We start from the raw sequence: 22,411 nt of genomic DNA, 5'->3' as shown, positions 1-22,411 counted from the left end.
TTTCATCACTTTCTGCACTTCCAAGGAAAAAAAAATCTAGAACCAAATTTGCCTTGGTTTTATTATTTGTAGGCTTTATAATGGTTGTGCTCAACAACAACAAAAAAGGCACCTTTCGATTCCTCTTGTCTGCACTCATAAGCCCACAATAAATCGTGAGCAGCAACACCAGCAGCCACGTTTACATTCATACATTAGAAGTGTACTCTATTCGTACACCGATGCTTGTAACACAGCTAACATATACACCCACCCTTAGCGGAAACATGCCGTATTAAGATTGTAGTGAACACAAATGCCTCAGTTATCGTAGCGTGCCCGTCATGTGTTTTGTCACTGGCAGCTGAGCATGCCCATCTCTGTTTCTGTGCCCTCAAAGTGGACATGGCTACGTTACTGCCGCAAACTTGCCAATATTAACGATATTATTAATTACTGATATGGAAGAAACTGTTTCAATGCACGTAATGTAAATGAGAAGAAAAAAAAATCGCGTTTGGCGCGTCCGGCTTACGCAACCAGCTGACATTTTTGTTTTGATGTCCCGCACTGTTACAGCGGCAGCCGCTTGCTTGTTGACCTATTGTCATCCCGCAGCAAACACGCGATGAAAAAAAGTTTTTTTCCTGGAAAATTTACCCCGCATAATGATTGCACCCCTGAACTTGCATCATTAAAGAAAAAAGTATGATCACTATACCAGTAAATACGGTGTATGAATCGAGGCTAGAGGTATGCCATAAATTTTTACGAACTGGATAGATCTACCACTCGTCTGTAGGAAAAGGAAAGATTCAGGTAAAAAAACCATGAGGAATTGAAAAATTCCAGGGTTATACCTGCTTTCACCCACATGGGAGAAGAACTCATTAAAAGCAGTTGCCAGGCTTGAGCCTGTGAATTCGTTACCACATATATTTAGATTTGTTATGGCTTGAGAATGAGTATTACTATTTGACAGTAGATTCAGATATCTCCATTTATCTTTTGGCTTGTGTGAAAAGGCTCTATCAAATAGGTTTTCGTAGTAGGAAGTCCTAGCAAACATTATTTCTCTAATAAGCTGTTTGTGTAATCATTTAAAATGTGCGAATAACTTTGGTTGTTTGCTATTAATGAATTTTGCAAACAGTTTCTCTCTTTTTTTTTTGTACTAGCCTAACAAGGCAAGCTGTCATCCAAGGTTTATGTGGTTTCTTACATGGGTTAATACCAATTATTGGAAAACAGTAATAGTAAATAACAAGAAAAAGCGAAAGAAATATGCCCCTTCAGATGAAGAATGGCCGTATACAGGAATCTGTTAACTTCAAAAGTATGTTGTAGGTGGATCCATTGTAATGGCTGTGGACTGTACTTTGAAAGCTATTAACCAGATTAGAATGGGTTGACCTTTGGTTTGTGTCAACCGTTGTGTTCAAATTCCCAAACAAACTCCACTAATGTTGGCCAAAAATGAAATTCACCGAGTTTTTTAGAATGTTATGAAAGTTAAGGATTCCCAAGGCCTTGAACATGGTGCTTTGAGACTCAAAGCTCTCATAAATTTTCAAGTCATAAATTTTCAATAGAGTAACTGATTATAAAGACGTGTTCTTGCTAAAACTTCTGGCTTAAATTACATGACATGAAAGCCATCATGCGACACGATTCATCTGTATGAGATACAGAACGTAGATTTGGAATTCTTGAACTTTCTAAGTTCAGGGCCACCACGCATGAACTTTCATGGAACCTCTGCATCATTGCTCCAACCAGCTACAATAAGAGTGCTTCAATGATACAATAAACATGCACACTCAATCAATTGAATATACTTAGAATAACTAAACGTTACAACAAACAAATCGAAGCAAATACACAAATACCTGTGCACATCGAAAGACATGCAATTGACTAGTAAAATATTAGCGGCTGGGCAGTCTTTTATGCGTGTCATATGTGGCTCAACACATCTGCAATCACAGAAGACTGCTACACTCTGTGTCCATGCAAAGTCGCACCAGGGTGACAGAACAGCACCAAGTGATGGGGACTGCTGATGAGCATCCACCAGGCAAAGCGCATGAATGACCGTGCCAGCCACTCAGAAATGCGGCAGAATAAAACCAGCAACCGGCTGAGCGTGCCACACCCACCTCGCCTATTGTGCAGCCGAACTGCCTGGCACGTGCAATCATCTCCATCTGGAACACGTAGCCTTTGGAAGTGCAGCTCTCCACAAGCTTTTGTAACACATCCTTCTTGTACAACCTGTAAGATGCAGCAGGGCACAGAAAAAAAGGATGGTGATATGACACACGACTACAATGGACAAGTGCTTGGTACTTAGTGTGTATGGCTCACCTCATTTGGTACCACATATGTGTGATGTCAATAACACCTATATCATCCCGATTTTGAGAAACTGGCATAAACTAAGAAAAGGACTCACTTGATGTCTGTGAGAAATATTAGCCCTCTGAATTTGTAATTTGATGTAAAAGAAACGGTGGAAATGTGAGCTGACTTGCAGTTAGTGCTATGAAAAGAAAAATTTATGAAAGGGGAATTTTTCCTCAACTGGGTAGCTTTCTTTGTGAGAAACCCACATGGGTTCCCTTCAGTGTTGTGTCAGAATGGAAGAAAAAAAAAACAATACTTTTGACCAGAACAAAACCGTAACCAAAATGTTATTTATGTTAGAGTGAAACCGAAATGTTCTTTAATGGTTTTTCGTTCAATGGGAAAGTCGGCAATCCAAAACTGCCGACGTCAGGCAACGTCAAAATGAGTGCGTATCTCAGGGGTCAGCATAGGCACGTATCTCAGGCAGGGATAGCGCGAGTGACAGCCGGTCGTGTGCTCCGCTAATCTAAGCCCATCGCCCGGTGCACTAGCAGTTCGGCATTGTAGCAAAAGCCAGGGCTTGCGCACTGAAGAACTGATTCTTTCGTTTTTTTATGGATACAACGTTCTGTTACCAAAGTTTTATCGTGCGTTGATGCTTGTTTTATCGGAACAGTGGTTTCACATTCGGCGAGTACACTCAATGATGTGCTGCTTCTGAGATTATGCTCAGGGCCTTGACTCAAGGCACTGAGCATGATCTCATAATTTATAATTTACTTATTCAGAAAAATAAGTAGTACATTTTTATTGCTACTTTGCTCCGAAACTTGTTGCATACACACCAAAATCGTTATGAACCGTTACGGATCATCTTTTTTTTCCGTACCGAAGCCTAACTACAACAGAAATTTTTTCAGTGGAATGAAACTAAAACCAGAACGAACTACATTTCATTCCGACACCCTGGTTTCTTTTGTTGCTTTGAGCTAGATTTTCTTCGATGTAGATTTTCTCTTTCATGAACCTTCCTTTAAGGATTTCAGCCGAACTAATTTGCCAGTTAGTGCTATGTTTGCAAATTTTTTTTTTTATGTATGAAGCTCCCAACAAGATTACATTTATACTGGCCAGGAGAGCCACAGGTTAAAAATATCACTTGGAAATAATCTCTCTTTTACTGCATGAAGACTACATATTTCTGCAATAATCTGAGAAAGTGCCAATAATGCGCAGTTTGCGTACAGCGGCTAGAGGCATAATGAATGTGAGGATTTTATCTGGGTATATTAATTTCGTTTTTCTAGAAACTAAGCTCAAATTGACTTTCGCCACTAAAAAATATATTTTTTCTCACCAAATTTGAAAATGTTGAAAAACCTGGTTGCCTGATTTAACTGAAACCATCCTATTACTTTTACAAAATGAAACAAATACCTGTGACTAGTATGAACACCACCCATTAATATATAGTGACTGCCATTCAGTTAAAACCCACCGTTCTTAAGTTTTAGGGTTATGTAGTCGGGACAGCCAGTGGACAGTGCACTTAATTGGGCCATGGCTGAGCAGTTTCAATGAATAAGCGCCAAACTCAGTAATAAGATGAGCGTTAAGTTTGCTGGTTCAAATCCAATGTATGGCATGCTACTATTTTACTTGATCTTCCCCCTATTTACAAACTGACAGACCACAATGGTACACATAATTGCTCGCATCATTTCAAAAAATTCTGAACGTTAAAGTCCCACAGCAATTTGTGGACATGGAACGAGCAAGCCTTTCATGTTTTTGAACTCCACAGTACGGTCATGCAATGAGCTGATGGCTTCAGCTTACATCCATGCTACACCTAAAGCTACTTCCATGGGTCTCATTACACCAACTTATGCACCGCCGACCTACCCTCCTCCTGATGCCTCCCTCTTACTTTCATACCCACGTGCTATAGCATGAAACAGGGATGCTCCCACATTCTTCTCACTACATATTTAACCATGCAAAGCTGTGTAATCTAGTGCTCCCAGGCCAGGCCACAAGCACCACATTAGAACATGGTTGGCACACATTTAAGGAGTGGCAGCACTCTGTAAAGTGGACAAAGGCAGGACTATCAAGAGGCTTTGGCTATAGGCCAGAATCGGTTTTTGAGACACTCTGCTGAGGCAGAACTGAAGGCACCAGCAGGGCCTTACTCAGGGCACCAGTAGGGTGGTGAGTGAATTGGATGCATCTTCTACCTTTCATCATGGCTTAGAGCAAGCTGAGACAGCGAAAAGGTAGCATCAGATGCAGTAATACACATATTGCAAGACCTATACCACACAAGCAACCACACATCTCTGATGCCCAGATGCAGATGTTCTTTCAATCGACACTCCACCTCAGCTCTACAATGTGGACGGTAGTGCTGCCTTTTGGGTAGATTGGTAAATTAGCTTCAACAACACTTATCACCAATTCCTGCACTGAAGCTTCATAACCAAGCCCTTTTGGGAACACATTTCCCAAGGATTTACACAACACAGGGATTGTTGAGGAGTGTTATTGAAGTACTGTGCTTACTTTATTTAAAGAATGGAACGGCCATATTCTTAGTGGAGTAGAGAAATAGCGTGAAGTTGAAGTCAATTTGTGAGCATGCGAATTAGCTATACACATGCTGCAAAGTGATGGTGAAACACTGTATTCTAGGGTTGTGTGAATACTTGAATATCACTAAATTGAATAGCGAACATTCGAATAATTTCATTTGCAAATTGAATATCTATTACTATTCGATTTGAGTACAATTAGGTACACTATTTGGCCTAGAGCCCCACGCAGTGCCACATGTTGCATGCGCCGCATAGTCCCTTGTGCCTGATGCCATCCAAGCTAGCATTTCACTTTGTTTTTGGCGCAAATGGAGAACCGAACGTGCCATATATAGGCTGCCCCGACTGACAGGGTAACGAACTTTGTCACTGCGAGTGCTCCCCGAAGTCGACCCGATGTGGGAACGGGACATGCAGTGCCTGAATGCTGCAAATTGCGGAATGTGCACACGGCATGCGCCGCATCATGTTTAAAAAAACTCCCATGACATTGCCAACGCATGCACGGAGAGCATGTGTTGGTTGGTTGACAGTTAGGTTGAGAGGGACACTACACTGAGATATGCAGTTGGAGTGGCATCATGGTTGGCACTGAGATTAGAAGAAAGGTTGTGCCTTGGAATGTTGGCTGATGTGTCCTTAAGGTTAGCTGTGGATCACAGAATGGCACAGAGCAGAGTCATCCAAGAAAACTATTGCCGAGTGATAGTCATTTACAATAATTTGTGACATTTTCCCACAAGAGCTGCAGATCTCCTGCAGTCTAATTTGCTTTTCCGCATCGTCCCTTGTTTTTCAGCGTTGTCTGCAGCTAACACACATAGCAACTTTCCCATGTTAACACACTCGTCTTGTGTGAAAAAAGTCATTCATTCTCTAATACTACTTCTGCACATGGGTAAACACAGCATCGCTTTCAATTAGCATAGTTTGCTTTACTGAATGCTACTTCAGCAACATGGTGCCACCCAGCAAAACAAAGCGTCGTCCTGAAATGGTAGTTGAGGTGGCTGACAATAAAATGGGATATGACATGGGATATGTTGCTCTTATTAGACTATGACATCACAGTACTATTTAAGGAAAAGAAAACCACACAGGGTTCTTGTCCACCCAACAAAAGTAACAAATTCTATAAATCCTCACCGAAAGCTTCCAGTCAGGTCAGATGCACCCAGTCTCAGAAGAATCTGTGTCAGGAAGTTGGCAGCACGACTAGACGAGATGAAGGAAAAAGAAACAAGACATTAATGCAAGCTGGGATACCACAGTTACTGAAACAATACAAACCAAGATTGTCAAACTAGGTATTGGGGATACCAAGCTTGCCCAGAGCTCTGCGATCTTAATGGCTATTGTGGGTTTACACCGTACAGGTTTATTTGCCTGCCACCGAAAATGCCAATGAGCCAAACTCGTAGCTTTTCGTTTGTGATCCACATTTTAAACAAAAGCACCACAGCTGTTCCGATAAGGTGATCGTATATTAAGAGCACATTATGCAGCTCAATACATGTGACTGGATGAAGCAATTATATGCAGCCACTTTGCACACACTTTGCACAGAGCTAAAATCTGATGTGCAAGCACTGGAATGATATGTGCACCAGTGAAAAGGCAGACTTTTTCTGGGTGCAACATGGGTCAAGGCAAGGTAAATAATAAGCTTGATACACTAATTAGATAGAAGGTTAAGTGAATGAACAGTCTGTACCTATCATAACATAACGTCAACACCTAGTAAGTGTAGTAATCTTGGCTTATTAGTTGGTATTCAATTCTGAACTGTGCAACAGAGGACAAGGACAAAAATAAGGGCATTCCCACAGCTTGTAAAGAACCAGATGTGGTATTTGTGAATGAACTTTTATAAGAATGAATGAGACTTCTCCTCAGCTGTCACCATGTATCTCACTTGATCTCAACAGTGAAAGGTCTCACAGTTTTATTCATTGTCACTGTCGCAAAGAGTTGTCTTTCACAACAGCACTCATGCATGGCTATGTTAATCTGCACTGCTTGCATGCTGTATAGACTCGTGCAAGGGCTGCACCCGTGTAAGGGCATAACCCCCAACTCTGAAGCCCAAAATTTTTGGGGAAAAAAATTCCAGCAGAAAAGCAATTGCGTTCGGTGCCCTGATGCCGTGCTCACGCATCGTCGAATTTTCGCATGCTGCGTACTTCCGCGTACCACTACTAGATGGCGAAAGCCATCTAGCAGCAGCCCTTAGATTGATCGGTCCTGTTAAAGGGCGCACCTTCTCGAAACTGTGAAAAAAAAAAACAGTGCAGCCCTTACACGAATCAATACAGCATTGGCCTCAGATGAAGCATGTTCTTTGCACAGTTCTCACATATCTTGCAAAAAAAAAAATATATATATATATATAGAGTTTGACATCATAAAACCGAATGGTAGGTTATGAAGGACACCATAGGGCTCAGATTAAATTTTGGCAGCCTGGGGTTCTTTTGATGTGCACCGAAAGCACGGTACGCAAGCATCTCTGCATTCTGCCTCTGTCAAAATGCGGCCACCACAGCCAGAAACCCTACCTGTGGCGCCATGCCCAGTAGCACAACACCACAGGCAACGAGCCGCTTTGGCAGGTATGGGGTGACAACCCTCAAAGAAGATTGTGCATTCACCCATGCTTTGTTTTTGTTTGAATTTCACTGCAAGATTGCACTTCTTGGTTTGTTTAATAGAACTCCTGAAATCTTTGCTTGCCTGGCCTGTCAAGAACACAGAAAACAGCATTGTATACGTGCCTCACCGTTGAAGGAGTGAGCTGGTCTGCAGAGACATGCGCTGGTTTTGTTGCTCTGAACTAAGAGTGCAAACAAACCATGCAAACAACAGTGCCAAGTGCTTTATTCGACAATATGTGCGAAGAAATGCAATCTTGTTACAACATTTGAGCAAAAGCGGAGGTGTAGAAAGCACATAATCATTTAACTATTTCCCAGCCACACCCAGTGAGCATTCTTAGCCTGCTAACTATAGTTTCGAGCACCATTTTCGAGACTTTCTCCGGCGCTCATGAGTCCACTGCGGCAACTAACTCATACATAATAGAACTACACTTTCGTTTTTCATACAGTCAGCTTTGTTTGCACACGGCAGTGATTTTCGAATTGGCTCGGCAGGTGCAAGTATTTGAAAGGCTAAGCAATCGCTAGACATATTGTACATCCCCTTCAGGCGCCGTATTCGCATTTGTGCATGCAACACTTTTTCCCCACTTCCATCAAGTGAAGGGCAAGAGGCATGCTCAACCTGCCTTGATTGCACTTCCGATCTGATCCGTATTGCTGCAGATGACCACTTTGCTGAAGTTTTTACCATGCCTGAGAGGACGTTTGATGTGGTGTCAGGTAGCCATGTAGAAAGGTTAATTTTTCTTTGCTCGTAATGCATGCAGTCAATAATAAAAATGTGGATACGCTTCGCACCTGTGATTGATTTTTTTTATGCCATAATGGAGCATAACTGATTGAACACAATAAAAAATAATTAATTATTATCTCATTATGATGACTAATACTAAAATGCATAAAGCACCGAACTACCACCTTGCCTTTCTTGCAGTGGAATGTTGAGTGCCTTGGCATGAAATTGTGTAAATTTGATGCATTTATAGACAGTTTAGGCAGTTATCATTCGTGCCTGAGGGGGATATTTCACATTCTTTATAGCAGTTTCTTTTTTTGGTACAAGCATTTTTAAACAAATTCTGTTCGATGTTATTCTACAATCTTTTGTTCACTCTCTGGCAATCCGAATTCTGTGTCGCCATACAGAACTCACTAATAAAATCGTTATGCACAATGAACACACTTATTCTGCTTCCTTTTTGTGTACTGGATAAAATTTTAGAATCGAAATGGCCCACCCCTATCAAGAGCCTTTGCTTCACAAGATCGAAAAAAAGAAGTGTGGCTCTTAAAGAAGTGCACATGGTAGCATCACATTTAAATAGCAAAAGGAAAAAAAAAAATTGCATTTCACCTTATGAGTTTCCTCTTCATGTCCCATCCGTAGACCCCACCGTCACCGACGTACCTCGTGCCCGAGACCACGTCATAGTCAGCTTCTTTTTGTTTTCTTAAATAGAGAAAACATATGCACAAAAAACACTTGCATTGGCACCATGGATTCTGATGTGCAATCCTGCAGAAATGTCTGCATGCAAGCACACCTCAATATGCCATCCATTGACATGGTCACCTGAGGTGGTGGGCCAGGCCCTCTTGAAAATTTTGTTCATGCATTATCACCTTTCCAAAGGAGCTATTGAAAGAATATTGTCACGTTGTAGTGACGGTGAACAACCAGCAGTGGCACAATGCAAGTAACGAAACTAACTGTTTATTAGATGAACTTGTGCCTGGTAAAACAAGAAAACACTCAGTACAACGACAGAAGCGAGCACTCGACTGGCAAAATCTGATCTGCGGGTCAGAAGCGTCGGATTTTTGTACTTGATTTGCGGAAGGTTCCAGTGTAATCACTGGTGCTCACACAAATTCTAGAATATACAACACTATTCGCACCCCGCATGCAATCTGATTACAAAAGGTTTGGCTGCGGCACAGACAACAGATAAAATTGGTCACAAGAATAGAAATTGTACTGATACATGCAGGCACGTCCTGCACGGAACAATAATGTGCAATATTTGTTAACCGGTGAAAAGCGGTCACGGGAAAAAGGAAACAAGTACACGTGTAAATATTTAAAAAGGGTATATGTACACAGCAGCAGCCAAGGTATTAGCAAGTGAAACAGTGCGAGTCCCTGGTGCAAGGAGAAGAGCTACCCTCCTTTGTAGTAAAGGCTCTGTCTCATTGGCTCGACCAATGCCTGCAAGCAATATTCCCTTGCCATCCACCGTATTTGGTGCTGAGTGCATCCCGACCTCCACCTCTTTCTTACAATGTGAACATCACCACCCTACCTCTAATGATGCAAACAATGCCAACAACTCTGACACTACTACAGCTTCTGAAACTGACAGTGTGCTAATCTTAGAAGCCACAGGCCAATCACAGTAGAGCTCGCAGCAGCAGCAGCTCCGTTATGAGCAACAGCATTTTGCAGTGTTTGCCAGCATGGCATAATTTAGGCAGGCAAAACCAGCGAGTACTAAAGAAAGAGGTAGATCATGAGTAAAAGTAAGCAGTGGATATGATATGATGGTGCCCTGAATACTTAAATATTTTTGATATTATTAAGAGGCCACTGAATGATATTTAGGCAAGCTAGTGTCAGCCTTAGTGGTAGCCCACCAATTTGCACAGTGGAAGAAGGCAAATATTACAGAATGGCTAGAACAGATCAACAGCCTCTAAAGCGAAGCTTTCGAACGTGCTGCACAGTACTATGAATTCTTTTTTGTTTTAGCATTGTTCCATTAACTGTCTATTGAATGATGGAACTGCACTTCTGCGAGTCACTTCCTTAAGGTAAATTTCTGTAAGGACAAATTTTCCCAGTCCCTTTGAGTTTGTCTTATAGAAAGACTACTGTTCAAAATCGCATGATAAGGAATATATAAACAATAATAATAACAAAACAAAGAAGAGCAGAAAGGAAGTAGCCTTACTCGATGAACTTGGGGATAAACTTCGGCTGTAAGAAAGAATGATACAAAAAGTTTAGCAAAACACATAGTACATGCCGGGTGCTTTATTATAATGGAAGGAGGTATTTTTTCAATCAGACTTAACGGATGCACTGTTGCTTTCTTCACTACTTGTTCATTCTGCGTGGTGGGCACTAGACTGCTGAGTAGTCGCTACTGTCCATTTGCTAATTCATTCAAACTGGTTAATAACTTACAGGTTTTAAATTACTGGCTTTAACTTACTCTTGAATTACTGCCTTTAATACCAACTTTGCAATCAGTATTAGAGGAGGGGGCTGCAGGTCGCAAGCCCAATGTATACCTATGTGATTTTAAGAGTATCACCCATTGTATATTTATTTATTTAATACATAATTCAGACCAATTAACGGCCAAGCAGGAGATGGAGTACAAAATAGTCAACGTGTACATGAATTATTTAAAAAAATTCAAATCAAGCATAAAACAAACCCACAATAACATAAAAGTGGGATACCAGTTCGGTACAATACAATTCACTCAGGAGGCCTAAGAAAATGATAACTTTTTGGTAATGCATACCACTCAGCAATTGTCCTTGGAAGAAATGAATATTTATATACATTGGTGCATGTGAAAAACGGTTTAATATATATATATATGTATATGTTTGTGACGGGATGCTCTTGCTGTATTTTTGGTGAAGACATTCTCAGGTCGAATTACCAGCTTAACAAAGTATATCGAATGAAGCATCTGGAGCCTGGCGACCTTCCTCCTTTCTCATAGCGATTCAAGATTTGATAGTTGAAACACAGCAGCTGTAGGAGAGTCGCAATGTTTATAATGATTGTACGTGAATCAGGTGGAAAATCCTTAGAATGTTCTCAAGTTTTGTTGTTGTTGCTGTCCGACGTGTGCAGGTCCCGCACCATGTTCACATACTCGAGAGCTGGTCTAATAATTGCTTTGTATGCATTTAGTCAAAGTGAACTGGTCTATTTTTTTTTAGTTTGTATTTCAAGAAACCTAACTTCCTTCTTGCTGCACATGTGTGATCATCAATGTGCTTGGTCCATTTCAAACATGAAGGGTGACATCTAAGTACCTGTATTCTTCTGCTTACCTGACGAAATGTTCTGCAATGTTGCATGTAAAAGTTATTTTGTTAATCTTATTAGTGATGCTTAGATTCACAGTTTTATCAATGTTTATAGACATTCCCTAATTTTCGTACCATGATGGCAACAATCGCATATTTGCAACAACAATTTGCAACAAGTACATGTAAGCAATTTTGGATGATAATTGGATAATTCTTGTCGGCAACCTTTTTTGAACACCGGAATAATGCACGCAATTCGCCAATCTTTTGGAATATTACCTGTATGAACTAACTTTTTAAATATGTGCACGAGAAACTTAGCCAACAATTCTGCATACATTTTAAGGAATGCAGCTGACATGTTATCGAGTCCACATGCTTCTTATGGTCTAGTCGTAATAGCGGCTCCACTACACTTTCCAATGACATACCTACTTATCGCGTCACCACTTCCTTCCATGGGTAAGGCTTCATGCTGTTCGGCAGGTTTATTGAACACACTTCAAAAGTATGCGTCGAATGCATTTGCTATCTCGTCTTTGCCAGTGATTACTATTATTGCCCAATGATATGACGGACAGTTTGGTTTGCTCAGTTTGAGAGGTAGTGAAAATATTTGTGTGGCTTTCACATACAAAGAGGCCCAAAACTTCCATTAAGTATTGCTCCCTGCCATCTTTGAGCCACGGTCATAGTTTATTGCTAAGTTACTGAACAACTGTGCCATGCGTGGGCCCATGCTTACGGTGTCACTTTATCCTATGCTTCAAATGAATGAATTTTCTGTTCACCAAAGGGTAAGCTTAGTGCATTTTTTGGTGTTTATTTGGAATAAATTTTTCAATGTATACTAGGCAGCACGACTTAAATTTCCTCCATAGTGAATTAACATCACCATCCCCAAATGTTCACAGTGCCTCCTCAAGATAACTCGCAGTAATCTGCAGGCTGTTAGCAGTAGAAAAGTTTTTAATAATATAATCGTTGATGCAAATTTTTAATGACATCTTAGTTGAAATCAAGAAAAAGAAATGAATGCGCATGGGCAGGACATGTAATGAGGAGGGAAGATAACTGATGGTCATTAAGGGTTACAGACTGGATTCCAAGGGAAGGGAAGCGTAGCAGGGGGCGGCAGAAAGTTGGGTGGGCGGATGAGATTAAGAAGTTTGCAGGGACAACATGGCCACAATTAGCACATGACCGGGGTAGTTGGAGAAGTATGGGAGAGGCCTTTGCCCTTCAGTGGGCGTAGCCATGATGATGATGATGATGATGCAAATTCACTGTTTTGAACTGTCCACAGGATGCTTCCCACCTCATTCGGTTTAATATGTGAACAGGTTGAGTGCCTGTGTGTGCCTCTTATCTTGCAAAGCTCATGTGTCATTGACCTACCACTGTCTGAGGTACAAGCGCCCGGCGACAGATTGGATGCTTTAGCAGGTGATCGCAGTGAGTTGCTATACGTCTTTGATGTTAATGGTATTGCTATGTCCGCAAGCCTTGTTACTGTTTTTTTTTCTTTCTTTTACACGTGAATTTTGTTTGATACATCCCACACCTTCCTTCTATTATTTTCAGTATATTGCAATAGTCGCTAGTTCAACTTCTGGTACTTCTTTTTTTTTCTTTTTTTGCCTCTCACGATAATGGTTTCAAGTGCTCATACATGAGTGTGATACTGTTCTAATGTTTGTCAAGTTGTATTCCTTCAGTGTACATTCTATTAATCTTATTTAGTCGTCGCTTTCATTTTTTTCTGATCATTACATATGTTGCATTGCTTTTGTATTTCTTTTTCATGTGTGTATGCATATATATATATATATATGTGTATATGTAAATATTTATGTATTCTTCCCCTCTTGCTCGCGCCCCATTTGGGCCTGCAGTATCGTATAAATAAATAAATAAATAAATAAATAAATAAATAAATAAAAGTTTCCAGAATAACACGGGCAACGTTTCCAGCACTGTTTGTGTGCCCTGCTTCAGTATCAGAGCGGTTATGCTGGGATGGTGTATGCGCCCTGCCCTAGTGGATTAGTCACAATACGTTTTGGAAGGAACGCACTGCCAGATCTCACAGAAAAGTCGCCTGAAAAAACACACACACACACAAACGCACACTGCTGTAAACACTCGTGCAGTGTACTGTGCTGCAACTCGACTGGTGGCTCTACATCAGTGCAGTGGCAAAAATGTGCATAGTGTACGACTGCAACTACCATTTAAAACAGAAAAGTGGCAAGAGCTTTGTCCACACTGCACCGTGAACCACATAATTGCTGCCTTTCATTGATGGCTAGAAAATTTATCAAGAAACCCCTGCATTACACTTCGGCGACACTTCAAAAACATGTTGCCGCAGAAGTCTTCTTACAGCGTTGGCTCTTGCTTGCTGTGGTGACAGCCTGCGCCTGACTTCATGTACTTGTTTAAGGTGCGTTAGCACTGGGTCGATACAAGACCGACAAGATGCTGACGCCAATGATTGGCCAACTTTTCGGCACATGGTGTGACTGATATCATTTCATCATACGCCAGGCTGACAACTACACAACCAATGGGTGTGAGTTCTTGTAGTGCGATGGAATTTGTAGTTGACGGCATCATCAAAATCAGCGTGCCAAACATCGTTGGACCGAACCCTACGTGATTGGCTGTTGAACTGACAATGTGATAGCTGCAGCACGTTCACTTGTATATATAATTAATGGCGCACAAAATAAGTCAAAATATGCCTTCAAAGTTGAAATGCACAACCCTCTCAAGCCATGCACATTAAGTTTGAACCAATGCTGACTCTGTTTAGTGAAGGTTAGGCCTGATGCTGTCGAGATTGTGCACCCCTAGCAGTGGACCCGAACATAAGCAGTTAGGATGAAGGAAACTGCTTTTATAGCTCAGTTCTGGCCTTAGCGATCTGAAATCAACCACTCTGTACTTCGTATGGTGCATACACAATAAGAAGCAAATGGCGACACAGTGCTGTGCCAACATCTGGACATCACCGTTGCCGAAGGCTGCCCGTCGCACTCGCTATGTAGATGGGTGGGTCTGTATGCTATGTTATACTGACAATTTCTTAATTGTGCATTGTTTACTTCTGCTTCAAATGGGAAACAAGAGACAATACATTCAGTACAGCAGCATAAACAACTGCCTCGCTCTGTTAAAACGGTATCAGCAATAGCATTCGCATTTTCGTGAGCACTTACGTCTCGTACAGTTTTTCTAATAATACTTAATGGTACGCACAAACTAAGTATAATGAAGCTAAAGAAATGTGAGAATCAGTAATATCAGCCCATAATACATGTATCTAGATTATAGTTGCCATTGTTGAAATGGCTATGCCGCTCGTATTGACTCGTCTCGGGAATGAACAATGTGGCTTATATGCGCAGGTATGTATGTATTGTTTTGTTTTGACGTTATTAGTGATGCGCCATTTCCACAATATTTGAAGCTAACAATTAATGATCAGTTGCTGTAGATGTCAATGTAAACAGATGCACCGCTTTGGTAAATCCAACACAGAAGGCTGCGCTGTAAGACTTCTTGAATATGCGAAATGCCTAAAGAATGTAAAAGGAACACAAAAACCGAGGTGCAAGTGCAAAAATCAGCGACAACAATATCCAAGGCCGCTGCGTCGGCAGACGGAACACAGCACGCCTTCATTGGCTGCACTGTGAGCCCAACGGCATGCTTAAGCTTGCTCACCCAATAGTCGGTGAATGCCACATGGCTTCCAGGTGTGACATGCTGCCCCGGAGAAGCCATTAATACTTATTTGCAATTCTCGAAATGCACAACCAACGCATGCTCAACATGGACGCTTATAAGCAAATCAACAGCCCCCTTTGAAAATGTGGAAGGGTGCTGAAACGTTGCATTTCCAGCAGCATGCAGCAGAAGGCGGCACAGGAAAATGAAAAAGGTGGATTTTGTCAAATACCTAAGCAACGGATGGCATTATTAAGATCATGTAAATTACTCAAGCCTTCTATGGTGCCGTCAGTAATTTCGGTAGGAAACTCTATGTATGGCTCCAATGGTCATATGCTTCCACAGAAAATCAAGGCACTAAATAAATGTAGCTTGCCAATTGGCTTTCTGCAGAGGCTCCTCAATCATCAAATGCAAGTGATTACGTTAGGAGTAAAGCACACCTACTAAGCACTCAAGGGTGCGTCTAAATTTCGACCATCTCACTTTTAACACCACGAATGTCGCTTAATTGCAGAACACCAGTGGCTGAAGAAGTAGCAAAAATTCTTAAAAGAACCGCAACTTTTCAAAGCAGTCACTCCAATGCATGGTGCAGCAATGTGTCAAGCAAACGACTCATGCCAATAAGTTAAGCAGTTGCACTCTGTAGCCAGTACTACAAAAAAAAAAGCATCTAGGCCTGACCAGTTATAGATGGTGGCTGGTAGATATGTTAGTGCAGCAGTGCTTTTTGGCTCTGCAACAATGTCTGCTTGCATGTAGTGGTGTACCCAGCTGACCAGCTTTCCACAGCGTAATCAAATTGTGTGCACAGCACACGAAGTCGACTAACCAGTCTAGTGGACATCAAGGCCACCACAATCCACTAGGAGCTGAAATCTGACCTAGCCTCGAGCACCAGATCAAGTTGACCTTGTCCAGATTTTAAACATTGCAGATATTGAACCTCCATTGAGCATTGAGCATTACCATTTCAACACTGTGAAAGGAATAAGAAAGCATTTTAATGCAATAGCATCATTTGCCTATTTCTCCCGCCTTGGTCAGTATCTTTTTTTCTAACCACTACCTACTTGCTATGAATGCATTCCACAGGTGCATGTTCAATTGATAAAAGCAGGCTCTTCTAGCTGACAATTAAAATTAAAGTTTTATGCTTGAAATATGCTTACAGATGCTTATGCACTATTGCCGTAGTCCATTTTAAGTCAGATATGCCAAACCCCAGTTCTACAGTGCCAGTGGTACAAAACTGGCTGTGTTTGGGAAGCTACTTTCGGGAAGCTTTCTTTGTGGCATCTGAATGTGTAGACACAGGGGTCCATTGTGGCTCGTTAGCGTATTAATGTCATTAGCATTATTTACCTTTTTTTCAGACTACAAATTGTAAATAAAGGTGTCTTTAACAATACGGTGTGTGTGTCATTGCCATATCACTTGAATGCTAATAGCAATAATGTCAACAGACGTCATGAGATGGGTTCTGCTGCAATTTTTTCAGTAAAAGAAAGGTAACATAACTTACGTGATGAGACAGGTCGGCGTCCAGAATGATGACAAAGTTGCCCGTGGCACTTTTCAAGCCATGAATGTATGCAGTCCCAAGACCAAGCTTCTTCTCTCTTGGTTTCAGTACCTTGAAAGAAGACACACACACACACCAGTGTTTGGCTGTATGCCAATTACCCACAGAGATTTGTGGCCAAGTGGCAGACTGCCCCGAAAGTAATGCATCACACCACATAATTTCACTTTGAACACATCTCATGGCACATTTCAGTGGCCACTTTAGATGAAAGTTGTTTAAAATAAAAGAACATAAAAAATGTGATATGGCAAGTCATGTGTGCAGTTGACAGAAAAAGTATCAAGAATGGTTTTCTTTGCAGATTTTTGCCAGAACTAGTAAAAACACATAGAATAATAATAATAATAATAATATTATTATTATTATTATTATTTTATGTAAATGTAAGATGAATTTGTGGACTTTCATTACATGATCATTTCTTCAATAATGACGTTTGTTCAGATCCCTTTATGAGAGTGTGTGTGAGGACTTTTCTTCCTTGCATTAATGGTGCTAGAAAGCCTTGATGAAATAAAACAAGGCACCAACCACAAATGATTTAGTAAAGTTAACGTTCTGTTTCCCACACAGGAGCCTAGTCCACAAATGAGACTAAAAGCAATAACATAGTCGCTTAAGCATACGATACGAAGGGTTCAATCCCTTGTTTACAAGCTCTTCTGCTGCCTGCCATGGTGTGTCTTTGATTCTAGGGGTTTAATGTCCCAGAGAAACAATGGGACTATAGCGAGATCACACACAGAAGAGCTCTAGATTATTTTGACCAAGTGGATACTTCAACATGCACCCAAATCTCGGTCACAAGCAGCCTCATACACATTGAAAAGCCACGGTCGCCGCCAGGAACTTCATTCGCTACTGGGAAAATTTCTAAGTGTGAAATAGAGGTGTGTGAATACTTGAAAATTTTGAATATTATCAAATATTATACTTTTAATATTCGTATTCAATTCGAAAACTAGGTATTTTAAAATTTTCGAATATTTGACTACATACGAATATTAAAAAAATCGAATATATTGCTGGCTGTGCGGAAGCAAACATTACTCTTGGCGTTTATTCCTATCTAACCTAAGAAGGTGTGTCTGATCTTATGCTAAAGTTTGCAATAATTTCATGCTGCTGGCGAAATTTTGCCTGTAAAGCATGCTTAGCCACTACGTCAACGTTATGCAGAAAGGCAAGCCTCTCAGTAGCAAGGGGCACGGGTTTGCAAACAGCGAGGGTGCACTCTTTTGCAGGTTCCAGCCCCAATCCTGAGCTTATTGCTTGACAGCAAATGCGATGAGTGACGACTGGCACAGGGCCAAATGCCTCTAAGTTTACGGGAAACTGATGGGGTATAATAAGGCACAGGTTGACGAGAACAGGCTAGTGGAAATTACTCAATTTTCCAAAGCTAGCAAGATCCAAATACACATCTTTTAGTGTAACGGCATACAACTTTAATTTATTTACTAATGACAAGGTAACTACAATTTTTCAACATGTTAAAATAAACTAACTTGCTAATAAATGCAAGTACATATCATTATTCAATATTTGATTCAATATTCAATGCTAAGTATTCATATCCGATTCGTATTCGAAAATTATGACATTTGCACACCCCTACTGTTAAGCCATCACGGCAGGTAACAAAGCATGCTTGCAGAGCGTTTTACTGTAAGACAATTTCTGCAGTTTCCTCCAACCCAACGTGCAGCGCAACACAGTGCTTGAACCTGTCACTGCAGCACACCAAATTTTGTACACCTACACCATCTTTCACATGCAGACAATCAGGGTTGTGATTCAAGCTTGCTGCATGTCATCACAAAGGCATTCAGTGTAGTTCAACTAGTATTCGGGCTTGGAGAGAGAACAAGGACACTGACACACAGTGCCAGGTATGTGTTTCGTCCTTCCTCTGTGCCCATGTACTAGTTGTGCTGCATTAAATGCCTTCGTTTCACATGCCACTCTTACTGAAAATGTACACGCATGCAATGAACAACTGTACTTCAGTTTGCACTGAATAATCTCACTTCTGGCTTGATTCTTGCAATTTGCTGTCTTTTGTAGCATCCACGTTGCCCTTGACCCTTAAACTATGACCCTTAAAGAAGACTTCAGGAGTTCTCAAGGACTGCTAACAATTCAAGGTCATTGAAGGCCTTAAAAACAATGGTTTTAAAATTGACTCAACTACCTGTGCAAAAACAGCACTGCATATGTGTGTGTTTGTTATTCTTTGTGTTCGTATTTTTGCTTGCACTGCTGGATATTCTATGATGTCATACTAATCAGTCCGCATTGCAACTCTTATTGAAAACCCTGCTATCAAAGACATCTAGCTGCATACTTTCCTTTGTGATTCATCAGTTTGAGCAGCTGGACCACAATCATTAGTGATGTCAAACAGGTAATTATCAGATTCACAGTGCTTAACTTTTCCAGCGGGAGATTCAGAATGTCAATTATACTGAAAGTTTTCGTCTGCTGTGGGCATTTCAACATGTAGTATAAGGCCCGAGTCGGAAGTACAGAATGTAGAACTTACAATTTTGTCACTCCCGTAAATATTCTGGAGCTGTTGAGCTGCCTCAAGTGTGTTATCTGGGCTTCCATCATCAATCACAATGATTTCAAAGTCATAGCCACTGCAAATGCACAAAGAAAGAGAGAAAGGCAGTAAATATTAGGAATTTCATAACCCACAAAGAATTGGATGCAAAAGGATCTATATGAGTGAAAGTAATCATTTTTAATGCTATACCACTTTTGAAAAGGCCATTGACACTAAATCACTGTAATGCTGGTCTATCAGTCTTACCCCATGTCCTTCAGCAGAAAAATATGATAAGCCAAAAAAGTTTAGGCAGTACTTCCAAATTTGAATTTTGCATGCAGACAGTGGCACCAACGATATTATATGTCAACAAAGCTAGCTGGGCGAGTTAGTTAACCATTGCAGGCAGGTAAATGCACCTAAGAGACAAAGACGATAGAAAGGACAAGACACATGCGTCTTGTCCTTTCTTTTGTTTTCCTCTCTTTGGCACATTTGCATGCCTACAATATTGTCATTGTGAAATATATATTTCCCAATATTTACATGCCTTTTGGTGCACTGTGGGACTAAAATATATCAGCAGTTATGTGCAGGATGGAAACGCAACTATACAGTCAATAAAATTAATTATATACATACTAAGAAGATAGTGGTGAGCTAGTTGGCTTATTTATATTGTTGTAAAAGCAGTGCACACACAGATGAACACAGATGCAGATAAATACAGGGGGCTTGTGTTCGTCTATTTCGATGACCGTCCATTTGTATACAAGTGTGCTGCTTTTAGAACGCCAAATTATGTACAAAAAAGCCTGAGCTGTACGACACTGTCAAGAGCGAAGCAGATCGGCAAATACAGTCCCTTTGCATGCAATAACAGTGACATACGTCCTGTCTACCACAAAGCTATTTGGAATTGCGGTCGATGTCGTACGCACGAAGCGCCTGCAGCCGAGAGCTCAAGTCACTATGCGACTTATGAAACATAAACACACACATTTTAGAGCGCAGCTCTTTGGCGTCCGTTCCTGGGTTTCGCGTCGTCGTCGGCGTTGTCGTCGGCCTCGTAACCAGCTCCGCCCCCCTTTCATCCCCCCAGCGCTAGCAGCGACCGACTGATACCACTGGATGCCGCTGACGCCGCTAGAGAGTCAAGATAACGTGACTGCATAGAACACCGTCGCCGCCATGCAGAAAGAGGAGGAAAGGGTCCCCCCCACCCCCCTGTTCTTGTGTGGCGGATAGGGTGCTCTTCAGTTGCCGACGCGCCGGTTATTTCACGTAGGCCCCGGCACGTCGACGAATACGTGACCACCTTCCCACGGCTAGACCTGCTTCTTAGCGCTGCGGAAGCGAGGGTATCATATTGTTTGTGTCGGCATCGGCGGCGTTGTCCCTGAAACCAACTCCGCAGCTGGGGTTGACTCACTATCGGCGTCAGCGGCATCAGTCAGTCGCTGCTATCTCTTCCCTCCTCCCTTTATCGTGTTGTCCGCTTGCTGCGCGCGCTTCTGCCCCCATCGTTTGCCGCTGGGTGTACACGCCGCCCCCCTCCCCCCTCTTCCTGCGAGTCTCCGGTTGTCAAAGCGCCGGCTCGAACTTAATTCCTTTCTTCGCTCCTCCTCCAATGCAACCCCTGTGCGGTGGCAATCAGAGAGCCAGATCGGTGGCGGCGGATCTGTATATGTGCACCGCCCGAGCCGAAATTGCCGCTGCCGTTCGCCCTGTGCGGTGGCAATCAGAGAGCCAGATCGGTGGCGGCTTGACATAAAGACAAACAGCAATTTCCTAACACTTATGCGGGAGAACATCCCGTTCCTCTCGCTCGTAACGCGTCCCACGGCTGTGACAACCTCGCGAGGCACTTGTATAGATCTCGTCTTTGAGAATCAAGGATTGGTGTACCAAGTCGAACATATATCAGTCTATTTCTCCGACCACAAAGCTTCCTTCATGACTGTCAAGAACTGTTAGTGGAGTCTTTGTTAAAGGAATACGTGTGAAAAATAAAAAAAAAAATTCTGTGATAGCGCATACATGTGTTGCTCGATTTCTTTGCCTCAATCTATCGAAAAGGTGAAACAGCTTATTTGCTGCGCTCAAATTTCGCATTAGGAAGTAACGTAATCGTCGGTAATTTTTTTTTTCTTAGTGAGATCGCTAAATAGTGCGACATTCGCTATATTTCATATAGTAAGACTTTCACCATGGTACACGTTTAAACATTTAGCGGTTTCGAAAGTCTGTTGGGCTTTACCTACACGCCCAGAACAGCATATAAGTCTTGATTAAAACAATTAGCAACTGATTTGGTTGACTGATTATTGGGTTTTTATGGCGCAAGGACCATGCTCGCAGAACAGCGCCAAACAATCTGCAACTGATGCAGCACAATAGAGTTTATATATACTCCTTGCAAAACTAAGATTGCGAACGTAAACAATGTGACCGGCAAATGAAGCTGAAAACGATGATTTACTAGTACAGAATGATTGACGAAACCACTGCAACAAAACTTGCGGGCTTGAACTGTACCGCGTTTCCCGGTATAAATGCGTTAAACTAAGGTAATGTGCATTCATAAAGAATAGTCCGTAGCCCGTGAAAAAATGTCATGTGCCCGCAACGCTTGGCCACGCGAACGGCAGTAGCTGGTGCAGACGTGTCAAAAGAAAGTGAACAGCTCACCTTTGAGACATGTAGTGGTCAATAAGCCAAACCACAATTGGCAAGTTTTCTCTCTCGTTGTATGTAGGCAATAAGATGCTATACTTGTCGGCGCCCATTTTCGCACTTAAAGCTTGCCACGAAAGCAGGCCAACTGGGGTAAAACACTGACGTCGTGAGATGCGACCGTCACGGCCGCTACAGAGCAAGCGTCAGC

General features: G+C 41.7%; 1 protein-coding gene across 1 annotated transcript in view; it reads right to left on the bottom strand.

The window, feature by feature from the left end:
• The window catches only part of Dpm1 (Dolichyl-phosphate mannosyltransferase subunit 1), a 28,178-nt gene extending 5,769 nt beyond the window's left edge, over positions 1-22,409 (bottom strand). Inside the window, exons 1-7 of the mRNA XM_050173223.3 lie at positions 22,216-22,409; positions 19,516-19,615; positions 16,908-17,018; positions 10,537-10,562; positions 8,940-9,035; positions 6,072-6,140; positions 2,139-2,253 (exon numbers count right to left, since the gene is read on the bottom strand). Of these exons, the coding sequence (XP_050029180.2) occupies positions 2,139-2,253; positions 6,072-6,140; positions 8,940-9,035; positions 10,537-10,562; positions 16,908-17,018; positions 19,516-19,615; positions 22,216-22,313 (615 nt within the window). The 5' untranslated portion in view covers positions 22,314-22,409. The remainder of the gene's footprint in view (positions 1-2,138; positions 2,254-6,071; positions 6,141-8,939; positions 9,036-10,536; positions 10,563-16,907; positions 17,019-19,515; positions 19,616-22,215) is intronic.
• Between the last annotated feature and the right edge of the window lie 2 nt (positions 22,410-22,411).

This window comes from Dermacentor andersoni, chromosome 3, assembly GCF_023375885.2.
Source record: "Dermacentor andersoni chromosome 3, qqDerAnde1_hic_scaffold, whole genome shotgun sequence".
Classification (NCBI taxonomy): Eukaryota; Metazoa; Arthropoda; class Arachnida; order Ixodida; family Ixodidae; genus Dermacentor; species Dermacentor andersoni.
The sequence above is the reverse complement of the archived record's forward strand: the minus strand, read 5'-3'. Positions and strand labels throughout refer to the sequence as shown.